Raw genomic sequence first — 24083 nt, 5'->3', positions numbered from 1 at the left:
TTATTTAACAAAAGCTAAACCAACTGTTAATCCCAGCCTTACTGTTTCCGTAGGAATAAACAGGATTTGCAGCACCCAGGTGCACATCAGTAACTGATCATCAGTGAGCGTGAGCAGCTCTATAAAAGCAGCATTGTTGGCAGGTTGCAGGTCTGGAGCGTTCAGGTGTTTGTTAACACAACGCAATGATCTTCTAAATTCACTCCAACGTCAGATGGTCTTGAATTGAAAAAAAGAAAAAAAAAGAAAAACTACCTCTCACACTCTGCTTGATCTATTTATGACTTTTTGAAATTAAATTTTCAGTCTCTGGTAGCTTTACAATTTATATTGTTTTTATTTTTTTTAAATCTCAAGATTTTCAGACACGGCCTTTTTTTGTCCAACATTGTAACGTTCACACTGTGTTCACTATAATGTGATGAATGAAAGTGAACTGTACACATATTTACAGGTTTTTACAGCAGCCTCTGGGTCTGGTTTATCCATCTGAAGTTCTGAAGCACTTTAAAAAAGGTTTGGCAAAAAGTTGTGAAATCTGAATCCAGCAGGTATCATCCACCTGTCCAGGTGTGTCTGTCAGCTTTGAGGCAATGTGAAGCAAGGCAGGTGAAGTTTGTAGTAAATGCCCTCTGATGGAGGAGCAGCAGATCGAGGCGGGGGCTGGATCTCCTTCTTCTGAAACACAACAGCAGCACTGAGTACAAACAAAGTAGCACAGAAGGAGAACAATGGGCATGAGCTGCAGGGTCACCTGTACACGTTAGGGCCTTTCCCACTACTAACACTCGGCTTTGTTTGACTCAACTTGGTCTTTAGGTACATAATTTTCCATTAGGTGGTAGTACCTGATACCAGGTACTAAAAAAAGTAGCTGGTTCCAGTTCCTTGTTTTAGAATCTGCTGAGTTTCAAGGGATCTGAGGCGACATGCAACATCAATAGACTCCATGCCACCGATTGGCTAGTTAGTGGCATCATTTAACGAGTAATGAGAGCGAATTCTTCAAAAACTAAACAGCATTTTTGTGTTACTATCGCATACAAGTAATGTCACAGGATTCGCTACTCAATTGTACCAAACTGACCCAAACTGGGTCGAGTTGTGTAGATACTGGTTGAAAAGTCTGAGTTACCTGTGGAGCCTCCAGCCTCTCACTGGTCCCAGCTGGAGGGAGGTTTGCCTGATACTTGCTGATTCTCCTCTTCAGAGACAACGATACACAACTCAGACCTGCCAACAGACCATCAGAGGAGTCACTTCACCTTCACACTCACATCAGCACTCATCACATACAACACATTTCAGGAAGCACAGTCAGCTGCTCCTCCCAACAATGTGACACCTAATGAGTGCATAAAGGTTCCTTCCTCTCACTCCTTCCAGCAGAGCTTTGTATCATTCACAGTTCAAACTAATCCTTCTTTATCTCATCCTGGACAATAACGCACTCTGAAAATGTTTTTGTTTTTCCTAACAAACTGCTGACTTTAACTAAATAAATTACATGTAAATTTTCTTTATAATTGTGTTACACAAGTGCAATGTAAAACATTTCATGTGATGGAAACTGGTAAAACTGATATACAAGTTTTTACAAAGCACTTTTTTCAACTATTTGAATAAATAAACCTTTGATTTGACATATGTTACTTAAACTTATTGCTTCATGTTTAGTGAAGGTCAAAAATCATTTTTCTGAGTTCAGCTTCTTAGTTCAGTTTTTGTCCTGATCCTGAGTGTGACCCAGTGTTTTGTGTTTAATTTATATTTGGTGATTATTGTTATTCATGGTTTTAGTTCTTTTGAGGTTATATTTTGTTGTTCTGGTTTCTATTTTCAGTTTCTTCACATTCTCTGTGTCCCACGTCTGGTTACTTGTTGCCTCTGTGCTTCATGTTACTTCTGTTTCCAGATCTGTCATGTTTCCACGTCTTAGTGTCTACTCTGCATCTTTGTGAATTGTCTCATGCTTCCTGTTTTACTTTGGTAGTCCTCATCTTATGTAAACGTTTTTACATTTTCTTCCTTTGGTCTCATCATGTTTGATTACTCCTGGCTGTGCTCTCCGACTGTTTCTCATTCCCTCGTTATCACTCTGTGTATTTAAGCCCTGTGTTCCTTTTTGCCAGCGTTGCATTGTGCCCTCACTGTGCTGGTCTTCCTCCCCCTCCGCCGCCGCCATGCTTCTTGGTATCTTTGTCTCTAGTTTTCTAGCTTTCCAGTTTTTAGTTATTAATTTCCAGTTTCCATGTTGTAGTTTGCATTTGATTTTTTTCCCGCTATAGAACAATAAAGCTGCCTCTTTAAGTTTTCATTCTGTGACACACAGCCAAACCATGACAGTTTAGCTCCACCCCCTTTAAGAGGACCCTAAAAATTGCACCTGCTGAGGGACAACACCCGTGCTGTCTGTGTTTGGACATGCTGCACTTTCAGTTCACACTGATCATTTTACAAAGGTTTACGTCATTCATTAAACTTTTCACGTGAACATCTGGTCTTCATGCAGCAAAAGCAGAATTTAAGACCCTTTTAATGGACTTATCTCAACAAAAACTAACGAAAGAGCAAATTAAAATCCTTGAAGTAATCTTGAGAGCTGCATTTGTACAACACAGATGTTATTCTGTAAAATTTTATTAACTTTAGTTAAGATGTTTGCATCCAAACATGTTTTACTCAAATGATAAAATAACAAACACAGACATAAAAACAGCTTCATTAATGAGCAGGTGGTTTGATTGCTGTTCTGTAACATGATCTAATGGTTGCACACTGTGGAGACATGGTGGTACTAGCAGAAGAGCAGAGACACCAAAGCTTCAGACAAACAGACTCACAGATCACCACAAGAACGAGTGCAGCGTTCAGGCTCAGAGAGCTCAGGATGAAAAGCTCACTCTGCTGGTTGCTGTCAGTGAGTGCGACAGGTTTTTGAGTTACATCTGAAAAGAAAAGGGAGACAGATTTATGAACAAGTGTGTGAAACATGTTTTACATGTCTGAGGACTTTTCAGCTGATAGTTTAAGAAGTTTGAACTGGCCCAGCTGTGAATACTTTTTAACCTTTTTTTTTAACCTTTATGATTCACACTTTAACTTTTGAATTTGCCACTCCTCTGTAAGAAAAATGCTTTGGTGGTCGCTTAAATCACTTGTCTCAAAACTGACATCAGACAAAGCTCACAACCCGCCCACTTGTCTTCACTAAAGGTTAGCGTATCTGTTGCTGCTACAAGAGGGTGTATTTTGCTGACATTCATTGGCCTCTGGTTTCCACATCACTGTTGGTTTCCTACTGTATCATTTTGAGGCATTAGACAGCTATTTCATAGAAATTCACAGCAATCAAATTGAGGGTTACATAAAGGTTGTGTTTTATACAATTTTAAACAAGGTGGATGTTCATTGTTCCATTAGCCCACTCCTGTGTTACTGATAGAGTTACTTCAAGCTCAGCTGATTTCATTGATACCCATGTAGTCTGAGACTGTTTGGACCTTTATTTTGTTATGTTGCTCTTCAGACTAGTCTAGTCTTTTTTTACACCTTAAATAGGAAATGTGCTGCATTTCTCTGTCAGACTCACATCAGAGGTGTAAAAAGAAGAAAACCACAATTTTACTGCCAGACCTATATACTTTTGGCATATTTAACTGACAGTGGGGCATTCTGACACCACATCCTCTAAAAAAGTCAATGCAAAAATGTTAACTAGTCAGTTACCTGAAATAAGATGGAAAGTTTCCACAAACTGAGTGCTGCCTCCTCTCTTGATGCCACAGAAGTAAAGCCTGCAGTCCTCTGCTGTCAAGTTTTTAATCACGAGTTTGTTTCCCAGGATTGAAAATTTGGTTTCAAAACCAGGAGAGTAGTAGGTAGAGTCTGCTGAAGAAAAACTGCGGCCGATACCTGCTCTGAACTGACTGTGGATCTCCATGTACCAGTGTGTGTCTGATGTCTGATTGGAGCAGGTTAGAGTGACATCGGTCCCCAGCTCTCCTCTGACCTCGGTCACGTTCTCGGCCTCTGCACAGAGCAGAAGCACCAACAGGATCATCCACAGGAGAACCATGATCAGCTTCAGCATCCACAACAAGACGGAGTCGTCTGAAAGCAGCTCAGCTCTGATGGACTCTGACACAGAAGTGCTCTACACTTCCTACTTCAGGCACTGATTATGTTGTGTGCAACACCTTCAGACAAACCACAAATACCAAGAAACTCCACAGGAAGTGAACCTCCTTCACATCCAGCCTAACGTCTGCAGCATTGACTTTACTTTGTGCAATCACCATTTCAGGTATTAACGTGATCTGGCCTAATTATACAGTTACAATGCGCATATATATTTGGAGTGTGGTGGGGTGCAGCTTAGAGAGGTAGCTGTGTTTTATGAAGAGATAAAGAGTCTGATTAATCCTGCTGCCCTGACCTCTAAAGGTAGTACTAGTAATACATGTTTTAGCAGAAGTAACAGCAGAAGCTACATCAATGTAAATTCTGAAACACTGAACAGCAGAGCTAATGGTCATCATTGGTCGAGCATGTTGATGAGCTGATCAGGTGGCTCCATCTTGTGTCTTCAAGCTGTTATAGCAGAAAAACACAAATATTTAAATATCTAGAACTCTCATAGTACTCATATTAAAAATCCAACTCTATTCTATATTAGTGCAGATACAACAAACTTCTACTACAGTTCAAAAGTCTCCAAAAGTTTGAAAAACTGACATCTTTAGCTTAGATTTATAACAAGGCTCAGTTGATAGATTTCTGGGAACTGGAACTTAATGATCTTGAGCTTGATTATATGGACACAAATATTCCACGCACATATATTTTATGTAGGTGCAAGATCATTTAAGGCTATACTGGATTCTCTAATGCACAGAGAGCCACTCCAAAGCGGTCACCACTGGCGTAATGCAATATCTTTTTTTTTTTTTACCACTCAGTAATCTGGCTGCACCATTTGACTAACTCCAGTCTACATGTGCAGTCTTTTCAGGGCAGCATTTTTTCCCTGCATCTGCGTGTGTTGTTCCCAGGTACTCCGGCTTCCTCCTCCAGTCAAAAGATGTGCAGTTAGTGGGGTTAAATCAATTAAATCTAAATTGCCTGTAGGTGTGAATGTGAGTGCAGATGACTGTCTGTCTCTATGTATCAGCTCTGCGACAGACTGGTGTACCCTGCCTATCAACAGCTGGGATAGGCTCCAGCCCCCTGTGACCCTGAAAAGGATAAGTGGAAGAGAATGGATGGATGGTGTCGTCTCTTCCAGACTGGATGTTTAAAAAAAATTTACAGTTTGGAGATATTCTGAGCTGCAAGATACTCTTCACCACAGGATTGCTGTGCTTTAGCAGAAGGAGTTTTTTTCTTTCTTTTTTTTAAAAATTATATTTCAACCTAAGAATGGAAGGTGAAAAGTGTGACCTTTGTTTTGGACTCTTGTAGCTGGAAAAACTGTGGGACACACACATGGTGGACTCACTCAGTCTTTTTAAGGAACAGTGATTTCCAAGAATCAAAGCTAAATTCAGCTCTTCATTATCTGCATAATAATTAAAAACCATGTTTATAATAATTTGACTTAGATGGAAGAAAGAAAACAACAACAACAAAACTACCGGCTCCGACATCGACCTCTGTGGGACCCCAAATGTCATCACTGCATCAACAGTGATGACATCTGCAGTGTCTTCCAGTGTTAACTGAGAATGTCTGAATTTAAGAAAATATTTACACCAGTTAAGAGCCAAACTCTGGACTGTGTTTCAAGTGCTCAATGAGCAAGGGAAAGGGGGCCCAGGCCCATCCAGACCGGGGCCCAGCGCAGCAGCGCCTCCCGGCCCCACAGAGCCCAGGACAGTCCACCCAACCCCACCACAGAGAAAACTGCACCCACCCCACCATCCACTTTTCTTCCAGACTACATAAGACAATAAACACCCAGGCTGAGATCTTCCTCCACCTCTCCTGTATCTCCCCCTCCTGCAGAGAGAGCCCCTGAGGAGAGGAAAGCTCCTGCAAGATGTGACAATCTTCCCCACCAGTTGAAGAGCCCCCCAGGTGGCTCGATGCACCGGCGGCACCCTGCTCCAGGGCTGAGCCCCCATGCACCCACCCGCCCACAACCCCGGCAACACACCAACCAGGACCCAAGCCCCCGAGGCCCGGCCCGGGCCCCAGCCCAGAGACGGAGCGCCCCCAGAACCTCACGCCCATCCCGGACCCACCCAGGGGCAGCCAGGCTACCAGGTCAGTAACCCACGTCCGTCAGCACAGACCCTCCCCTAGCCTCGCTGCACGCAGCCGCGAGGAAACAGTCACCTGAGAGCCAACAGAGCCCCTATCCGGACATGACCGCTACCCCGGGTTGAGCCCCCCAAGGAAGATGCCTCCGGGGAACCCCCCGACGCCCTAAGCCTGTCCCTACCCCCACACCAATCACAACAGTGAAGGCAGGACCAAACTATGACCCCCCACCCCCACTAGGTGATGGAGCTGATCAAAGGAGCCCAGAGCAATTGATCTGATGTGGTGGCAGAGGCTGTATCAAGACTAATGTAATCTAATAGATAATTTCTATATTGGTTAGAATTAAGATTATTTTTATTTTTCCAGTTCATGAGGACTGTTTTCTTGGCTATGCATAGGGCAGTGAAAACCATATGGGCGATATTCTTTTCTGAAGTGACATTATCTAAGCTGCCCAACAAACACACTAAAGGGGAAGTTGGAATGTTACATTTCAGACACTTCAATAAGTCTTCACATATCTCGCGCCAAAACTTCTGAACTGGTGGACAGAACCAAAGAGCGTGGATGTAATTGTCTGGTGAATTGGTTTGGCAGTGTGAGCAGTTGTTGGTAGACGTAAAGCCCATCTTGAACATCCGATGACCTGTATAGTGCACTCTATGTAATATTTTGTATTGAATTAATTGAAGACTGGGATTTCTAATTGCTGGTGTTTTCTTAAGTTGCAGTCCGTTTGGCCTCTCAGGCCCACCGTACAATTTACAAAACTCATCCACTCTTTTTCTCAAAATCTTAAACACAAGTTTAGGCCACTGAGAATTTGGTTTAGGGAAGGGAGTTTAATGTTTTAGTGATTCAGAAAAACTTTAATGAAACCTTAAACCTGCATTCTTTCCAATATCCAGCAGGGGGAGACTTGTAGCTATAAAACGATATCTGAATGGACCGGAGTTTGTGAGAAAATAAGTCTACTGATCACCTGATATCTGATCATTAGTGATGGGATTTTTAGAGAGCCGCTCTTTCGGCTCCGAACCGGCTCTTCAGGTTGTTTTGTTGCTTTAATTAATTAATTATTAACAATAATATAAAATTATGCACAAAAGGAATTACTAATGTAAAAAAAAGTGGTTTTATTTATATATGTTTATATATAAATATATGTGGTGGTCCCTAGAGACAAAACACGTACAAACTCCAAAACACATTTGTAGCGTTAACTGAACAGAGCTACCTAGATCACTTAAATTACACAATTGAAAGCATATGTGTATTGTTTGTGTATTTATACACAAGCACACATATATATTCAAATAATTAAAAAAAAAAAAAGTTAATTTACCTGTTACTGCCACACACCAAATCTGGTCGTTGGTACTTCCTGGCTTGTGTAGCCATTGGGTAACAAAAGCTCAACACTGCGCCTAGCATCCTGGAGCTAGGCACAGAGCCCCCCCCTCTTCCCAGCGCAAAGCACAAGGCTCGCGTGCGGAGTGAAGCGGAAGAAAAAGTGCGAGAGAGAGGGTGAGAGAAAGAAAAAAAAACATGGCCTCCCAATAAGGAGCTGGATCGCATCGTTCACTTCAAAGAGTTGGCTCTAAGAGCCGTTTCGTTCGCAACCAACACATCACTAATAAGAAGGATGAGACCAGTAATGAGGAAGGCTGAGCAGTATATGATGTCGAGCTGGTGATCTGGTGTGGAGCTGTTCTGCTGATGATGCTTTGACTCAGTGGAAGGAGAGATATGTGGAAAAAATATAGTAAAAAAAACACAAAAAAGCAACTAGAAAATTGTGACCTGTTTGTATTCACACTTTTAAAAATGATGCTGCTAGCATCATGATGAAGAATCTGCTGAGTTTCTTGTAACAAGAAAAAAGTGATGAAATTAAAAATAAGATAATGACTTTGTTGCGGGGCAAAGACGGTGGCGCGGCTGTGGCGAGGTGGTCTCACCTGAGCAGCATCAACAATCATGCTGCACCTGCTTTAAAGGGCTGAACTATGTCCTGCCGTAATTGTTGTTGTTGTTGTGCAGGTGCGAGCTGGAAAACTGCAGCTGGTTGTGTGTAATTGACAGCAACTGAGAGTAATAAAAGAATGCTGAAATGTATAGAAATGTGATCGCCTCTGCCATGTGGTTATTACAGACCAGTTTTTTCCTTCTTCTTGGAAGCTCACATCTCTGAATGTTTTCTGTCCACTGCTCCCAGCTCTGCTGCTATGTTTAGAAGTTGTCTTCTGACCGCTTGGACCTGTTTGCTGGATCTCCTTGCTTTACGTAGAACTAGGTGAGCTGGGCTGGTGGTGCTCAAGATTTCTCAAAGCCAAAGTACCTGATAGTAAAAAGTGGGGTTGGTGATCTGATCCTGGGGATTGAAATAAAGGTTTCTTGATCCTGGTCGCTACCTTGAGGTTTGGAAACTGCAGACTTTGACAGTTGCTGACTGGTCTCTGAGTCATAGTCATTATCATAATGATGCTCCATGTGATACAGAAGTTGATTTTTGTTCTCTGCACAGGTTTGACAACTGTGGTGAAAACATAGATGCATAAATACAAGTATTCAGAAGACACACCGCTCCTCCTCTGGATGTTTTGCACCTCATCTTTGAAGAAGAGCAAAGAGCACTTTAAATTAGGTGTTAAATATATTTTGATCGCCCACTGTGTGGTAATGTGTCTCACAATCACATGAGGTATTTTGATCTAAATTTATATATGCTTTAACAAGATGAGTTAACGTCTTGGTTTTTGGTCAGGCTTTTATTAGAGACCCACAACCCCACCAGGAAAACCAGCAGCTGTTTATGAGGAAGTGATTCAAACCTTTGTGATATTTTCAGTTGTGATGTTTTCTAAGTTTGTGAGAAAAAAATTGTAAACATGGAAGAGAATTAATAGAAAAGTGCAAGTTTTATGAATAATTGTCCATTTTTATAGTTTGGCTCTACGTATTATCTGATTTATATCATTATACATGTTTAGACTGAGTCAAAGCCGGAGACGAATATGGCATAAAACAAAAGCTAAAGTTTGTTCTCTGCACAAATTGTGATTAATTGTACGGTTACATTGTATGGTAATGTGTCACATGTTCCCACCTGATCAATGACCAGTTCAAGTCTTGGTTTTAGTTAAAATAAAGTTTTTATAGACACAAAGTCACAACACAAGAATCAGATGTTTCATTTTAGTCTCAGTTAAGGAGGGTGTTAAAGGTTAGAGGGTATGAAAAGGATTCACTGGGGAACAAACATACAGTAGGTCTGCATTTAGTTAGACAACAAGTGAGTCAAGTGACAGTCTGTCAATGTGACTGTGCCACAGCTGTTGCAACAAAATAAACACTCCTGATGACGATTCGCCAGGAATCAGTTTCAAGTTGACGTCTCTGACTTTTGGGTTTAAAAGGAAACATGAGTTCTCTTGCCTCATGACTATGACAACATCAAAAACCCGCCGACTCACGCATCCAAACACAAACAGAATATTGCTCTTTAGCATTGAATTTTAGGCCACTTTGAATGATTTACACTCAAGACAAACTTGCATTAAGTCAAGAATGACTGAATACACCTTAACAATAGAGGTTAGTGCCAACTTTGACGAGTTTAAAACAGACGTCTTCGCATATCATCTCTCCTGTAGCCTCCTTCAGGGCTGAGAGGGAAAGAGGATGTGGTTTCAGAGTTTTTTTCTTGTCAAGTCACACTCGGTTCTCTGTCAGACATTTTTTTTATGTGAACGTCCCTGCGGTGACAAAGACTTCTGCAAAGCTGCTGAAGCCTGTTCATGCCTTAGAAAGAATAAAATGACCTTCACTCATGCAGATCCCCACTGACTTCTAGCACTAACTAAATATCTGCTAATGCTGCTTCTAGTGTGTCGAATTCGTTATTGCCAAATATAATCTTCTATTACTGCACAGTGCAGACACACACACACACACATTACTACACACTTACAGCTACTTCTAACACCTACTCTAGCTATAATACAGCTGTTATACAACTTCTTCTATTTTTCATTAGTACTGTTACCACTAACACTATTATTATCATCACTAATTATATCTAATTATATTACATATCTAAGAGGGTTTATTTGTCCTCATAAATTTTGTTGTATAATGTGGTAAACACAGGTTTATACACAGATGACTCTGCTCTTTAACTGGGTGTTGATATTCTTCATAAGTTGGGTTTAAAATAATTTTTGTGACAACTTTACACCAGAAATAAGGACGGGTTAGGAAACTTTAAGGAACTCAAATAAGGGTCAGTAAAAAGGGAAATCAGTGACCCAGCAAAGTGAAAGGTTCCCAAATCAACATTTTTGTGTATTTACAGTAATGTTTCTTTCAAATTTGTACACAACACTACAACAATAACTTGGTAACAAATCTAAAAAGTTATTATTAACTAATGACGAGTTTTGAGTGGGTGAATCAGGGCACATATGCCAAATGTCACCATTGTAACCGTCTCTAATTTTTTTAAAAAAAGTTGAAAATGCTGTTTGTTTGCTTCCATATATTGTCTATTCTGAAGTATGTTTCATAAAAAAATCCCCAACCCTACACAAAAACAATAGTGTAACAGATACATGTCTTTCCAAAAAGACTGTTCCACTTTAGCTGTCTTGTTGAAAGTTTCTTTAGAAGTCTTAAGCAATGCTGTTTTTTTTAGGATGGCGTCAGATATCTGAGTCTAAAATTAATGACAATTCCAATGACTCTGCTTAGCTGGTAATGGTCAGTCATACAGTGCTTGAGTTGGGATAAAATTCACAGTAAATATGTAAATGCATAGAAATATAACTGCTGACCCTTAGAACAGTTTAGCAAACAAGCTTCCCTCTTATGAAATGCAGAAGTGTCTACATTGGCATGTTTCCCATAGCTACTGTAGCAGAGTGAATATTATATTTGAAAATTGCATTAATCACATTGTATGGTACTAGTATAAATAATAGCTGCCATCTGAGCATCCCTCACTGGCTCGCTTGTTGCTGTATATATCTGTGCCTTTGGTTATCTTACTTCTATAGCTGTTACAGGTAGGAGTCGCGTGCATGTTGCTGCTGCCTCAGTTTGAATTGGCCACATTTTTGTTGATTGGTGCTACTTGTGCTTTTGTAGAGATCACCTGCGCATTATTTCCTCTGAAGCCATCAATCGATTGCTGGTATGTTTTTATTTTGTGCCGTACATTTAATCATTTCACTTGGTAGTAAACAGGTGTTTTTATATATTTTGCTTTATCTTTTTGTTTTTGCCTGCCTGCTGTATATGGAAGCCTGTTAGTGCGCATTTATTGTATTAAATTGTTTAATCAGAGCAGATGTGTGAAGCTGAGCTGCAGGTCCTCACCTGGCATCACATTCACCTGCTGGTAACCCACAGCTCTGAATTTACAGTAAATGTACAATTGAATCCTTATTTTACTTTGATATGTTTTGATTGGCTGTCATTACATTGTTGTTTTGCACTGAAGCATGTTTCTGTCCCAAGTAAAGCAGATTTAAGAGCTGATAATTAGCATAGTTTCAAACTAAATATTCTCTAGGTGAAATTTGTTGCCGGCTTTTTCTCTTTCTTTGTAAAAGCTTTTGAGCTTTCTATTGCTGCTCTGCCATTGTGTTGTGTGTGTGTGACATCACTGGTTCCTTGAGCTCTTCCTCATTATTCTCCCACACAAAGAAATGATAAGAATCATGTGGTGTTTTTACACCACTTTCTCTTCGTCTTTATGTTCTTTATGTTACTTGCGGGTCCCTTTGTGTATCTACTGATGTTCCTCTTTTGACTGACTTGCCTCTCAGTTCCTAAACATTTTGAGATTGGCTAATTGTTCAAAAGGTTTCTATTCTGAACTCAATAAGTTCTTAAGGGGAAATTTCTGAACTACCATCATAACAAAAAAAAAAAGACTCAGCACAAATGCAGGCTGTGCTTAATGCGCTTTATTCTTCAAAGACAAACGTGAATAAGGCTCAAAGTAAACTCTATGAACAACATGTGAATGTGATCCTGTAGGATTATGCTAGGAGAAAATATCTGGTATGTTTTGGTAATGTAGATAAATAAATGTGTGTTTTGCGTTTGCTTTTTGTTTTCTTTCTAAACCAACTGATACAAATGCATGATCATTGTCGTTATTCTGCGTGGTTTAAAGTACATATACAGTGATGATAAACTTGTGGCTGAAGCTTGCTGCAGAAACAGGAACTAGAGCTCTGAAAGCTGCAAAAATTCAACCCCACAAACTGATGTGGCACAGGTAACTTTAAACACTCCACTAGATATGAGGCCTTATTTATGAAAGTAATGAAGAAGCCACTCTAAAAAGAACATGCCAACGAGGGTTAAAGTGAAGATGCATTAAAACAAGCTACAAAACATCTAAATTAATGCTCTTTGGACATATAAGACAAAAGTGTCTATGTTCAGTGATAGTGCACAGCATTACACCTGGGGAAAACCAAACACACATGTCAGCACAAGAACCTCATGTCAACTGTTAGCACGATGGAAGGGTGATGATTTGGGATTGCTTTGCAGTCATGAGACCTGGGGACCTTACAGTCATTGAGTTGACCATGAACTCCTCTGCATGCCCATGCAAGTATTCTAGAGCCAAATATTGATGCTATCTATCTGACAGCTAAAGCTCAGCCGCAGCTCAGGCGTGCAGCAAATCTCCAACAGAACAGCTAAAAAAAGAAAAGAATCAAGTTCAGCAATGGGCCAATCAAAGGTCAGACCTCAACCTGATTGAAATACTGTGGTGGGCCCTTCAGAGAGCCGCGTATAAACGAATGCCTCCAAGTCCCAATCAAAGGAACTTAGTAAAGAAGAGTGACCCAGAATTGAATGTGAGAGATCATTAAACTCAGTTTTTCTACACGCTGTTTCTGAATTTGGGCTTTGTTTGTGTGTTCTTGTTCATCTCAGGTTGTAATGGATTCATTTTAGGACATGATAAAGACTTTTTATCACTGGTGTAAGTCACACAAATCCAATGATTTCCAAATTCAGATTAACAAATATCATCATTCTTGATCTGCCATCTGGACCTGTTTTTGCCCCATCTTCTCTCATCCCTGCTCGTTTTGCTAACCTTTTTGGGATTTTTGGTCATTCAGGTTCAGTTATTGTTCAGTATATTAGATTATTCTGTTATTATATGTTACCTTATATATGTAATCAAAGTAGTTGAATTAGAATACTGCTGTAGATCACATTATACCCTTTAATATAGAGTGTGTGAGCTGTATGTAGTGTAGTTCTCATTATACTTTTGAGTTAACAGAACATATTCACATATTAGTTCATTAGATAAATGTGCATCACTCTGTATCCTTGATCTGCTGGGAATGTGTTACACTGTTTTCTTGACATGCTTAATTGTTGAATCATGAAGAGAAGGTTGTAAGCAGGAGACTCTGTGTCTAAAGACAGGGGAGATAGATAGACCACATTCCACACCCCCACCTTACAGAAAGCAGAGAAACAACTGCCGAGGTCATAACTTAGGCGCTGTAACAGAGAAAAAATGTGATGTTTTGGCTTTTACGACTAGCTGGGGGCCACTAGAGACTATAAAAAGCTGAGCAACCTGTCACCATTTTGAGACATGTGCCTGACCCTCTGGTAGCATCTCTCCCGTCCGGACGTTGTAATGCTCTGACTGTTGAATTGTATGGAAATAAATGATTGTTGATTGAGCATTTATACACCGAGTATTGTCCCTCCTTCAGCCCAAAGATTCAAAGAATTGGGAGATTTCAACAACTTGGTGCCGTGTGACCCGGATCTTTGGTGTGCTGAGGAGGTGTAGATTTGGCCTTTGGTGAGATCGTGGGGCAAAGTGAACAGAAGGCCGGCCTAAAACAGAAAGGTAAGCACAGCCTGTTGTATTATAAATACCAAATGTGCATATTGGGCTTTCCAAATTAATCTGTTCGCTGAGTCACATGTATTTTCACAGTAAATTTGTCGGTGTCTGGTTTTTGGCGCAAGATAAGATAAGATAAGATAAGATAGAACTTTATTAATCCCTCGGGTGGGTTCCTCTGGGAAATTCGACTTCCAAAAAAAGCACAGCAACGACCAAAGTTACAGTTACAGAACTGTTATATATATATACACACACACACACACACACACACACACACACACACACACACACACACACACACACACACACACACACATATAAATACAGAGACAAATATAAATAAAATATACAAAGGGGATAAATAGAATAAATAGGAATAAAAAATAAAAATACAAGTGAATTGCACATTTCAAGTATTGAGTCTATTGCACTGTTGACTATTTACAAAAAGTATTGCACAAGGTATTGCACAGTGAGGTGAAGAGGCACTACAGCTTAGTTGTTCCCCCCTCCTTTGTCCTCCTGTTTCCCCTCCCTCTCCCCTCCAGAGAGGAGTTAAACAGTCTGATGGCGTGTGGGACAAAGGAGTTTTTAAGTCTGTTAGTTCTTGTCTTTGGGAGAAGCAACCTGTCACTGAACAGACTCTTCTGGTTGTTTATGGCCGTGTGCAGAGGATGCCCAGCATTGTCCATAATGTCCATCAGTTTCTTTAATGTCCTTTTCTCTGCCACTGACACCAGAGTGTCCAGCTTCATGCCGACCACAGAGCTAGCCTTCCTGATCAGTTTCTCCAGCCTGGATGAGTCCTTCTTTGCTGTGCTGCTCCCCCAGCACACCACAGCATAGAAAAGTACTCCAGCAACCACCGACTGGTAAAACATCCTCAGGAGCTTCCTGCAGATGTTAAAAGACCTCAGCCTCCTGAGGAAGTACAGTCGGCTTTGGGCTTTTTTATACAGGTGCTCTGTGTTGCATGACCAGTCCAGTTTATTGTCCATCCACAGCCCGAGGTACTTGTACTTGTTGACCACCTCCACCTCCTCCCCCTCTATCTGAACTGGCAGTGGACCTTCTCTGGACCTCCCGAAGTCCACAACCAGTTCCTTAGTCTTTGAGGTGTTGAGTTGCAGGTGGTTTGTGTGACTCCATGCGACAAAGTTCCTCACCAGACTTCTGTACTCCTCTTCCTGATCATCCCAGATACACCCCATGATGGCCGTGTCATCTGCAAACTTCTGAATATGGCATAATTCAGAGTTGTAGCAGAAGTCAGAGGTGTACAGGGTGAAGAGAAGAGGGGACAGCACAGTTCCCTGTGGTGCTCCTGTGCTGCTGACCACTGTGTCAGACGTGATGTCCTTCAGCCTGACGTACTGTGGTCTGTCGGTGAGGTAGTCGGAGATCCAAGCCACCAGGCAGGGGTCCACCTCCATCCTGTTCAGTTTTTCCTGAAGCATACAGGGCCGGATGGTATTAAAGGCACTGGAAAAGTCAAGAAACAGGATCCTGACCGTGCCTTTTCCCCCATCCAGGTGTGAGTGGGCTCTGTGTAGGAGGTACAGGATAGCATCCTCCACTCCGACACCCACCTTGTATGCAAACTGTAGTGGGTCCTGGGCATGTTGTACCTGTGGTCGGAGGAGGTTGAGGAAGAGCCGCTCTAGAGTCTTCATAAGATGTGACGTCAGTGCCACCGGTCGGAAGTCATTCAGCTCATTGGGCCGGTTCTTTTTGGGGACCGGGACGATGCAGGATGTCTTCCATAGGGCGGGCACTCTGAGGTTGAAGACTCGTTGTAGCGGCTCCCCAAGTTCAGCAGCACACGCCTTAAGCATCCTAGGACACACCTTGTCTGGGCCTGCTGCCTTTCTGGGGCGAAGCTTCCTCAGTTGCCTCCTGACCTGATCCACTGTGACACTGGGAGATGTTTGGGAGGAGGGGAGGGGGGGAGATGTCTTGCTGCTGAGAGAGGGATTGGAGGAGGGGGGTGTCATGGTGTCAGGAAGGGGGGGAAGCGAGGGAGGCAGGAGAGTGGGGAGAGGACTCTGTAGTGAGGGTGAGGGTGGGGGGGTTGTGGGCTGGTCAAACCTGTTGAAGAAGTTGTTGAGTTCGTTTGCCTTCTCCACAGTCCCCCCCACTGTGCTTTTCTTGGTGTTGTGGCCTGTGATGGTTTTCACACCATTCCAGACCTCCCTCATATTGTTCCTCTCCAACTTCTGCTCCACCTTCCTCCTGTAGGTGTCCTTTGCTTCCCTCAGGCAGCGTTTCACCTCCCGCTGTGCTGCTTTCATCTCCTCCTTCACTTTGCTCCTGAAAGCCTTCTTCTTCATGTTGAGGACAGCTTTGACTTCCTGTGTTACCCACGGTTTGTTATTAGGATAACACCGTACCGTCTTAGCAGGGGCGACTGTGTCCACACAAAAGTTGAGGTAGTCTGATACTAAGATACTAACAACATAAGTTGAGGCTGAATTCCAGTGTGTTAAATAAACTGCTTCTACCGAGATACTAATAACATACTACGTTGGACTAGTTGCAGCCACTTTACCTTCCACATTTAATTTTGTCTAATACTGGCTTCTGTAGCAATAATACGTTAGAATTTCTTCTGAAGACGCGGCCATTAGTCCAGTACATTGAAGTCGAGGTTTGTTTATTTTGTTTATGGTGTCAGTGACGTCCTGGCTTTTGCCGGCTATGAAATAGAAGTTGATTTAAGGAAAAGCAGATGCTGGCTTCACGGTGCAGTTGAACGCTGGCAACGCGAGAGCGAAACACGTCCGTAGGTTTGGTTTATGATACGGCGTGTTCCGGTGGTGCGGCCGTGAAGTGCAGTAGTGGTTGGTGCTAGTTTTAGTACATTGGATAGAGGTTTGACGGTGGTTTGTGGCGTCAGTCAAGTTTTAAGGGCTGCGGTCATAATACAAAGTAAAATTTTAAGTACATAGAGCAACACCTGGTTTATGATGTCAGGTATAACTTCGGGGATGCAAGCATCACTTTTATGATGCGACTTTGCCCCGTTGTGGCGGTCATAAGCGCAGAGAAAGGGGTATTTTGGTCTATGGTGCAGTGTGCTTTAAGAAGATCTAATAGTTGAGCTCAGAGGTTTCTGTGCAAATTTCTGCTGATGAGAGGCGCTCTCTGTGTGTCACACTGATGGTGTAACGCGCTGTGTGTGTAAGGCGCGCTCTGGCCGTGGGTGAGGTGCGCTCTGAGTGTGCTTTTTGTGTGTGTGAAGTCTGAACACAGTGACAGTGACGGTTGATGTGTTTGATTAGGAGGACATTAGAGCAAAGACACATTTTAGGATCAAAGGTTGATGCCTAGTGTACCTGTGGAAATAATTTTGCCCTAGGAGTGGCGACCCTCCTGTTCGTGGACGCGCGGCCAGGACCGGCGGCGTCCGGGTGCCGAGGTGGTGACTTGGGGAGGTGAGGGCCCCCGCATAGCTACGGAAATAACACTGGAACGGCCGTGTAATCACGGGTTCACATTTATTCCGGACTAGAACAAGACACATTTTGCGAACAAAGGTTGAGTCTAGATTAGTAAAGAAATATAAAAAAAGGTTGAATTCCTCGTTTCAGTGGTTTGAAATTGTTGTGTGCCTGTCCCCTGACGAGTGTGAAATTAAAATAAAGAGGGAATTTGGAGCCACATAGAGATAGACGGGCATAATTGGGTGTATTACTCTGTGGTGTAATAAAAATAAAAAGGAGAGATAGTAAGAGGTGTGCAGTGGAGAATTATGGAGGAGTACAGAGAGGAATGTGTTGGGAGACTGGCGTACAGTTTACGCTGTCAAGGTAGGCGGGTTGCCTGCTTATCTGTTTAACAGTGATGAAAATGAAATTAAATAAACCTCTTAGTGTGTTAATACAGGAAGCTGCGGACCTGGACCAACTGCCCCCACAAGCACAGCGGCCGAAGCAAAATTATAGGTAATGGGAACCACACCCAGCACGAATCAGCAGCTGTGAAAAAGACAGCAGCGAGGAGAGAATTAGAGGAGAAATTAAGAGAAGTTTTAACACATAAAATTGGGGCCAACGGACTTGTGGAGGTTGGGAAGGCGTCCGGAGCATCACAACAAAAAGGTGAAACAAAAACACACACAAGCAGAGAAATCTGAGAGAAAGGCTCCTTTTAAGGTAACGCCTAGTTTGAGAAAAGATAAAATTAACCTGCTTTTATACAAATGCACACACACGCAATGAAGAAACAGCTTACACTCATGAACACGTGAAGATTTTCCAGCAAGGTTAAAGAAAAATTAACATACTTAAATGATGAAGTCTATACATTACTGACAAAGAAACCCTCTGGGTTGCAGGACAACAATTTAATAAAAAAAAAAAAAAAAGGAACACTGGTCTAACCAACCAGGCAAGACGCAACAAATTTAGTGGTAAAAAGAGTCAAATTGTGACATGTTTTCTGTTGATTGATTAATAAAAGTGATTACTGAATGAAAGAAAATTTCTTTTTTGGGTTTTTAAACATGATCTTAAGAATTTTAATATGTACTTGTGTTGTCCTGTCAACTTGGTGGGTTAGGAGTTGATTATATCGGGAGAGAAAAAACAAAAAAAAAAGGGGGAGAGAAGGCTGACACAGGGCCTGGTCCTGGTGTTTCTCCCCTCTCGTTGTAATACAGCCAACACAACATCATTTTCCTGTTCGTTTGTTTTTGTTTTGTTTTGTTTTTGTTTTTTCTATACATATTTAATTACAGGCTGCTTTGCCGGCCCTGAAAGCCGAGGCTGACTGGACTCCTGCTCTCCCCCATACGTGACACTGACCAAATGCTGCAACAGCTGGACCCACAACAACGACCTGAGAATGTCAACAGACCTGCAGGAATGTGATCTCATGCAGCCGAGACGGAGAGCACTAAACCTAAGGCCCGTTTCACTACACGGGGGAAAATTCCCAGACTGCGTCAGCTGACAGAGGTGTGACGAGACGCCCGCCAAGCCCGAATGAAAAGTAAGGCCGAGCGAAAGAATGCTGACCTTGATAACTTTGCATTCACACTGTGCAGGACAGTGATGGACCAACACGGATGATCGGGTGGCGAAAAAGGGCGTGACCGAGACAAGAGGAGTAACTGAGGACAGAAGGCACCTCAGAATGGACAAAAACACAGAAGAAGATGCAGGTTTCACCTGCGGTGAACATCGACACTGGAGAAAGGACTGCCCCAATTGGGGTCAGAACCAGGACGGACTGAATTTTGAGCAGCAGCAGCAGCAATGGTCGCAAACAAACTGAAAAGGAGGGGGGCAGGACCCCAGGGCATGCTTCAGGCCGTGGTTTACCCAGAACACCAGAACAGGAAAGTGATGAACACACACACACACACACACACACACACACACACACACACACACACACACACACACACAAACACCCACACAAACACACACATCTACATGCACTGACTCAGAATGAAGAGAAACAAACACACACACACACACACACACACACACACACACATTGGAATGCTGATTCACTGAGAAGTGATCCACATACACACACACACACACACGCTGATGCAATGAAGAATGCTTTGCTTATGCTGATATGCAAAATGCTGCACACAAACATCCCAATGCATAATTTTTATGAGGAGCCATTGATTACTTAGAATGTGTTATATGTCACCTAGAAGGCATTTATGTAGATTTTAGGAATAAGCTCTAAAACGGTTTGGTTATGAAAATAATGTCTGTGCGTGATGTCTGTTTATGACTGAATTCTTTGCTGTGCTTCACACAGCCCTGATGAGGAACAGTGGCACAGAGTGAAAATGATGAATTAATAGTGTAAGGTTAGGTTGGAGTACGGCATTTTCTGTGATTGAGTTTTAATTCAAGGAGGAACAAAAGGTGTTACGGCACCTGAGGTTCTCATTCCCACACAATATTGTCCCGGCAGGAAGCAAAATTTTCCTGTGAATTTCTGGTTGATTGTTTGGTTTTGTTTAGCGCTAGCTTGATTTTATCAGTGAGCTTTGGCTTGTGTTCTTTCTCGTAAGCGAGAGAGGGATAGTTTTATGCTTGGACATGTCTGCAACGGGCCCTAGTTTGTGTTATTTTAGTAGTATTTTGTTGGTTATGTCTGTTTTCGTTTTTGTTACAGTGCACTGGAGAAAAAACATCTGAGAGGTGTGATCCACCGGTGGTGATATGTTGATATTTTGTGAGTTTATGATTTAACAATCAGCTCTTTAAACCAGGCCTGAAAGATTGAAATTTAAAGCGCTATGAAATATTCTTACAAAAACAGTTGCAAAGTGTGCTTCTCCATGATTGTAATTGGCTTGGGAGAAATTCACTTATAGGGAACACTGAGAAGTTCTGAGTCTAAAAGGATTGCACCGAGTCAATCCGGCCCAAAAAACAACAAGGAATTGTTTTCCTTTAAAATGATGACGTCATCTTGCTGGTGATGGATGCTCGAATAGGTTGCGCGTGAGACTCCATTATCAGCAACATCTGGTATGAATGTGTGTGGAGGTATGCATGTGAATGGACTGTGATGGACTGACGACTAAAAGCTTTGACTGACTTGATACTGAGACAATGACTGCACCCACTTTAGGATTAGTAAATGCCAATAAACAATTCATAAACAATTCACCCAGCCGACAAGAGAAGGGTGGATGCTTCGCTTTGTTTTGTTTTGTTTTTTCAGGAGCAGGAGGATAAGAGAGACTGGAGGAGGAGACTCTAGCTTCACATAAGTATGAACTGCAGACTTAACACTGTGGTTGCTGATTTTGAGTTACTGATGTTTGCATTAAGAAAACTGTGCTATATTAGCTGTGTTTTGATTAAGGTATCATGTTATATTATTGGGAATGCCAAATGCTACAGTGGAGATAACTATTGATATCACTCATGACTGGAATATGTTACTATTAACCATAGCAGGCCACTGTAAAAAAGTCAATTAAATTTTATAGAGGAAAATCGCCAAAACCTTAACAATACCTATGAATGACTGGCCACATTCAGAATAGAGATATGCAATAATAAACATTGGTCCACGTGATTTAGGTTCTCACTTGAAATAGTAAGTTATTAAATGTAGAATATAATCGACAGGGACATTTGATAGGATGTGGTACTGAAAAAGAACAAGAGCAAAGTAAATAAAGAAAATATTGTGTTTAGTTTGGATAAATTCAAATTAAAATGTACCATTACACTCAGAGGATCAATATGGAATAAAACATATGCAAAATTTGTAGGAAGTACATGACTGATAACTGTTCTGTCCTGAGCGTTTGTTTCTAGAGCACCCACTTGACCACACCAACAGTTTCTCGCCACCGAGGAGGGGTACTTGTAAAAAGAATAAAATAAAAATCTGAGTTTAACAAAACATTTTAAATGTAAATATCAAGCTTACCTTTCTTTTTCCATGAAATGTGCTTGTGGGCACGCCAGCCATTTTGAAAAGGTGGGCAAAACAATTGGCAAGGCCACACCCCCACACGTGTGATATAATTTTAAAGGTACTGTTGCCCTCTCTAAGAAACATCAGGACTTAGAGGAGTGGCAAGTAGAGTATGCGAGCTACAAGCAAAAACTAAAATGTGTACTACAGTGTGCAAAAATGAAATACTGGGTCATCAGGGGGTCATGAGGGACATTTATAAAACTAAAAGTCCCACTAACCTTAAAGTGCACTTGAAAAGCTCACACAAGAAGGCTAACCTAGCTTACCTAGAAGACCTCATCAGGGGGAGCACACTCCCCCTCCTTGAAGAGCTCACCCACTCAACCCGCATCCCCAGAAAACAGCTAACCCCAGATAAGGCAGCGTGATGTATCCCGAGACAACAGGACTGGGACATCTAAATAAAGGTGTGAAACAATCGCCTTCAAAAGGTTATCAATTCACTTCAACCAAAATTAGGACCACTCGGTGCGGCAAGAGTTAATAGTTATTAGTCTCAACACCCAAGGATAACCAGAAGAGCATGACTGATATGATGGAACTGGGATTTTGTTACACTTAATTTTTGCAAAACACAAATAAAACTAAATTGAAACTAAGGATTTTCAGAAAATAAAAACTACACTAAACTAGCAAAGAATTGGTAAAAACTAATTACAACTGATGAAAATTGCAAAACTATTACAACCCTGGTCCAGACTAAGATGGTGTTGGACATCTTCAGGGCAGAAAAGGGTTGGTGTGACCAAGGTGTGGTTTGGCTTGTTGTATGTACATTTCAAAATGTTACAGCTCTGGATGGACCAGTTACCAGGGCATGGAAGGATGACAGACTTTATTACATGAGGAGAAGGGACATTTTCGGGATCGAAGATCCTCAGGGATGACAAGGCTGGAGCAACGGTACTCGAGAGAAGAATTTCTGATACTTTCTGAGATATGATGTCACCAACCTTCTCTTTTAATTGTCTAGCTCCAATGAATTGACACATGGGAGTGTGTCAAAAAGGGGGAGTTGAGTCCGAACATCAAACAATGGTTTTATGAACATCTTATGACGTTATTTCTGTGTTTAATAATTTAGCTATGGTAAAACTTAAGCTTATAATGTGTTAGACTTAGAAAGGGTTCACTAATTTTTGATTTCTTTTACACACACATAGATTATGATTAGAATAGGTCCTGAACATAATATTTTAAACCAAATTTGAATCATTAGAACAACAATGGATAACAATATTAGATTATCAAGGCTAGGGAGAGAGGTGTTTTGGTTTTCTGTCTCTTGCAGAGAAAGGAAGAGACACCAGACGGGGACACGGAGATGTGAGGACCCTTCACAGCAGAGACAGATGTAGGGACAGCCGAGACAGCAACTGGGGTCAAGTGTCATGACGTTTGGGCTCCTGGAGAAGATGGATCCCACAAACACAGCAATAACCATGAAGGGGTTGGCGAAAACCAGGAACACCAGACCAACGAGGTTCGAGAGGCTCTTGGCAAAAAGGGGGACACGCCGGTGAACCCAAAACACACAGATCCTTGTTTGAAATCGGGGCAGAATAATCCCCAGAACTGTGCAATGACTAAAGGGTGGTCTAACCCCGGAGGTCGAAGAAAGAAGCTGAGAATCACACAACTGGAAGACACTGGTAGCTGCAGCAATAAAAATAAAGGTTAAAAGCTCCTTAGACAGAGGTTCTAGTCTAAGTACATTTGAAAGGTATAAGGTGGCATTAAAATGGGAGTGGAAAACTGGAGCACCAAAATAAAGCTGTGGGAGAATTGGGGAGTGATGGGAGAGTCATCTGTAACTGCTGTTATGGTCGTAAGTCTAACTTTGCTTGCATCTGAACTGCGTGAACACAGAGGTCATCCCACATATGGTCCACCCGTTAAAGGGGGACAGAGGGCCTCAGGATCAAGAAGACCTGGACCTTGCGACCCTGGAGTGCATGTTGTAAGTGATCTCTTTCAGAGATCAAAAGGGGGAATTATTAGATTATTCTGTTATTATATGTTACCTTATATATGTAATCAAAGTAGTTGAATTAGAATACTGCTGTAGATCACATTATACCCTTTAATATAGAGTGTGTGAGCTGTATGTAGTTTAGTTCTCATTATACTTTTGAGTTAACAGAACATATTCACATATTAGTTCATTAGATAAATGTGCATCACTCTGTATCCTTGATCTGCTGGGAATGTGTTACACTGTTTTCTTGACATGCTTAATTGTTGAATCATGAAGAGAAGGTTGTAAGCAGGAGACTCTGTGTCTAAAGACAGGGGAGATAGATAGACCACATTCCACACCCCCACCTTACAGAAAGCAGAGAAACAACTGCCGAGGTCATAACTTAGGCGCTGTAACAGAGAAAAAATGTGATGTTTTGGCTTTTACGACTAGATGGGGGCCACTAGAGACTAT

General features: G+C 41.8%; 1 protein-coding gene across 2 annotated transcripts; it reads right to left on the bottom strand.

Moving 5' to 3' along the window:
- Positions 1-548: 548 nt before the first annotated feature.
- Positions 549-4108, bottom strand: LOC147301635 (uncharacterized). Of its 2 annotated transcripts, XM_086283456.1 has the most exons (4): positions 3730-4108; positions 2844-2948; positions 1136-1233; positions 549-678 (listed from the first exon to the last, which is right to left on the bottom strand). In XM_086283456.1, exons 1-4 carry the CDS (start codon positions 4091-4093, stop codon positions 580-582), a joined length of 666 nt encoding a protein of 221 aa, XP_086139582.1. In that variant the 5' UTR covers positions 4094-4108; the 3' UTR covers positions 549-579. The 2 variants fall into 2 exon arrangements, with proteins under 2 accessions (XP_086139582.1, XP_086139581.1); XM_086283455.1 differs by lacking the exon at positions 549-678 and having other exon boundaries at positions 1034-1233.
- Positions 4109-24083: the final 19975 nt, after the last annotated feature.

This window comes from Aulonocara sp. 'chitande type north' Nkhata Bay, linkage group LG23 (assembly GCF_057382095.1).
Source record: "Aulonocara sp. 'chitande type north' Nkhata Bay isolate Kocher_YH1m ecotype deep benthic linkage group LG23, A_spYH_male_GT1.1, whole genome shotgun sequence".
In the NCBI taxonomy this organism is placed as follows: domain Eukaryota; kingdom Metazoa; phylum Chordata; class Actinopteri; order Cichliformes; family Cichlidae; genus Aulonocara; species Aulonocara sp. 'chitande type north' Nkhata Bay.
This window is presented reverse-complemented; position numbering and strand designations above follow the sequence as displayed.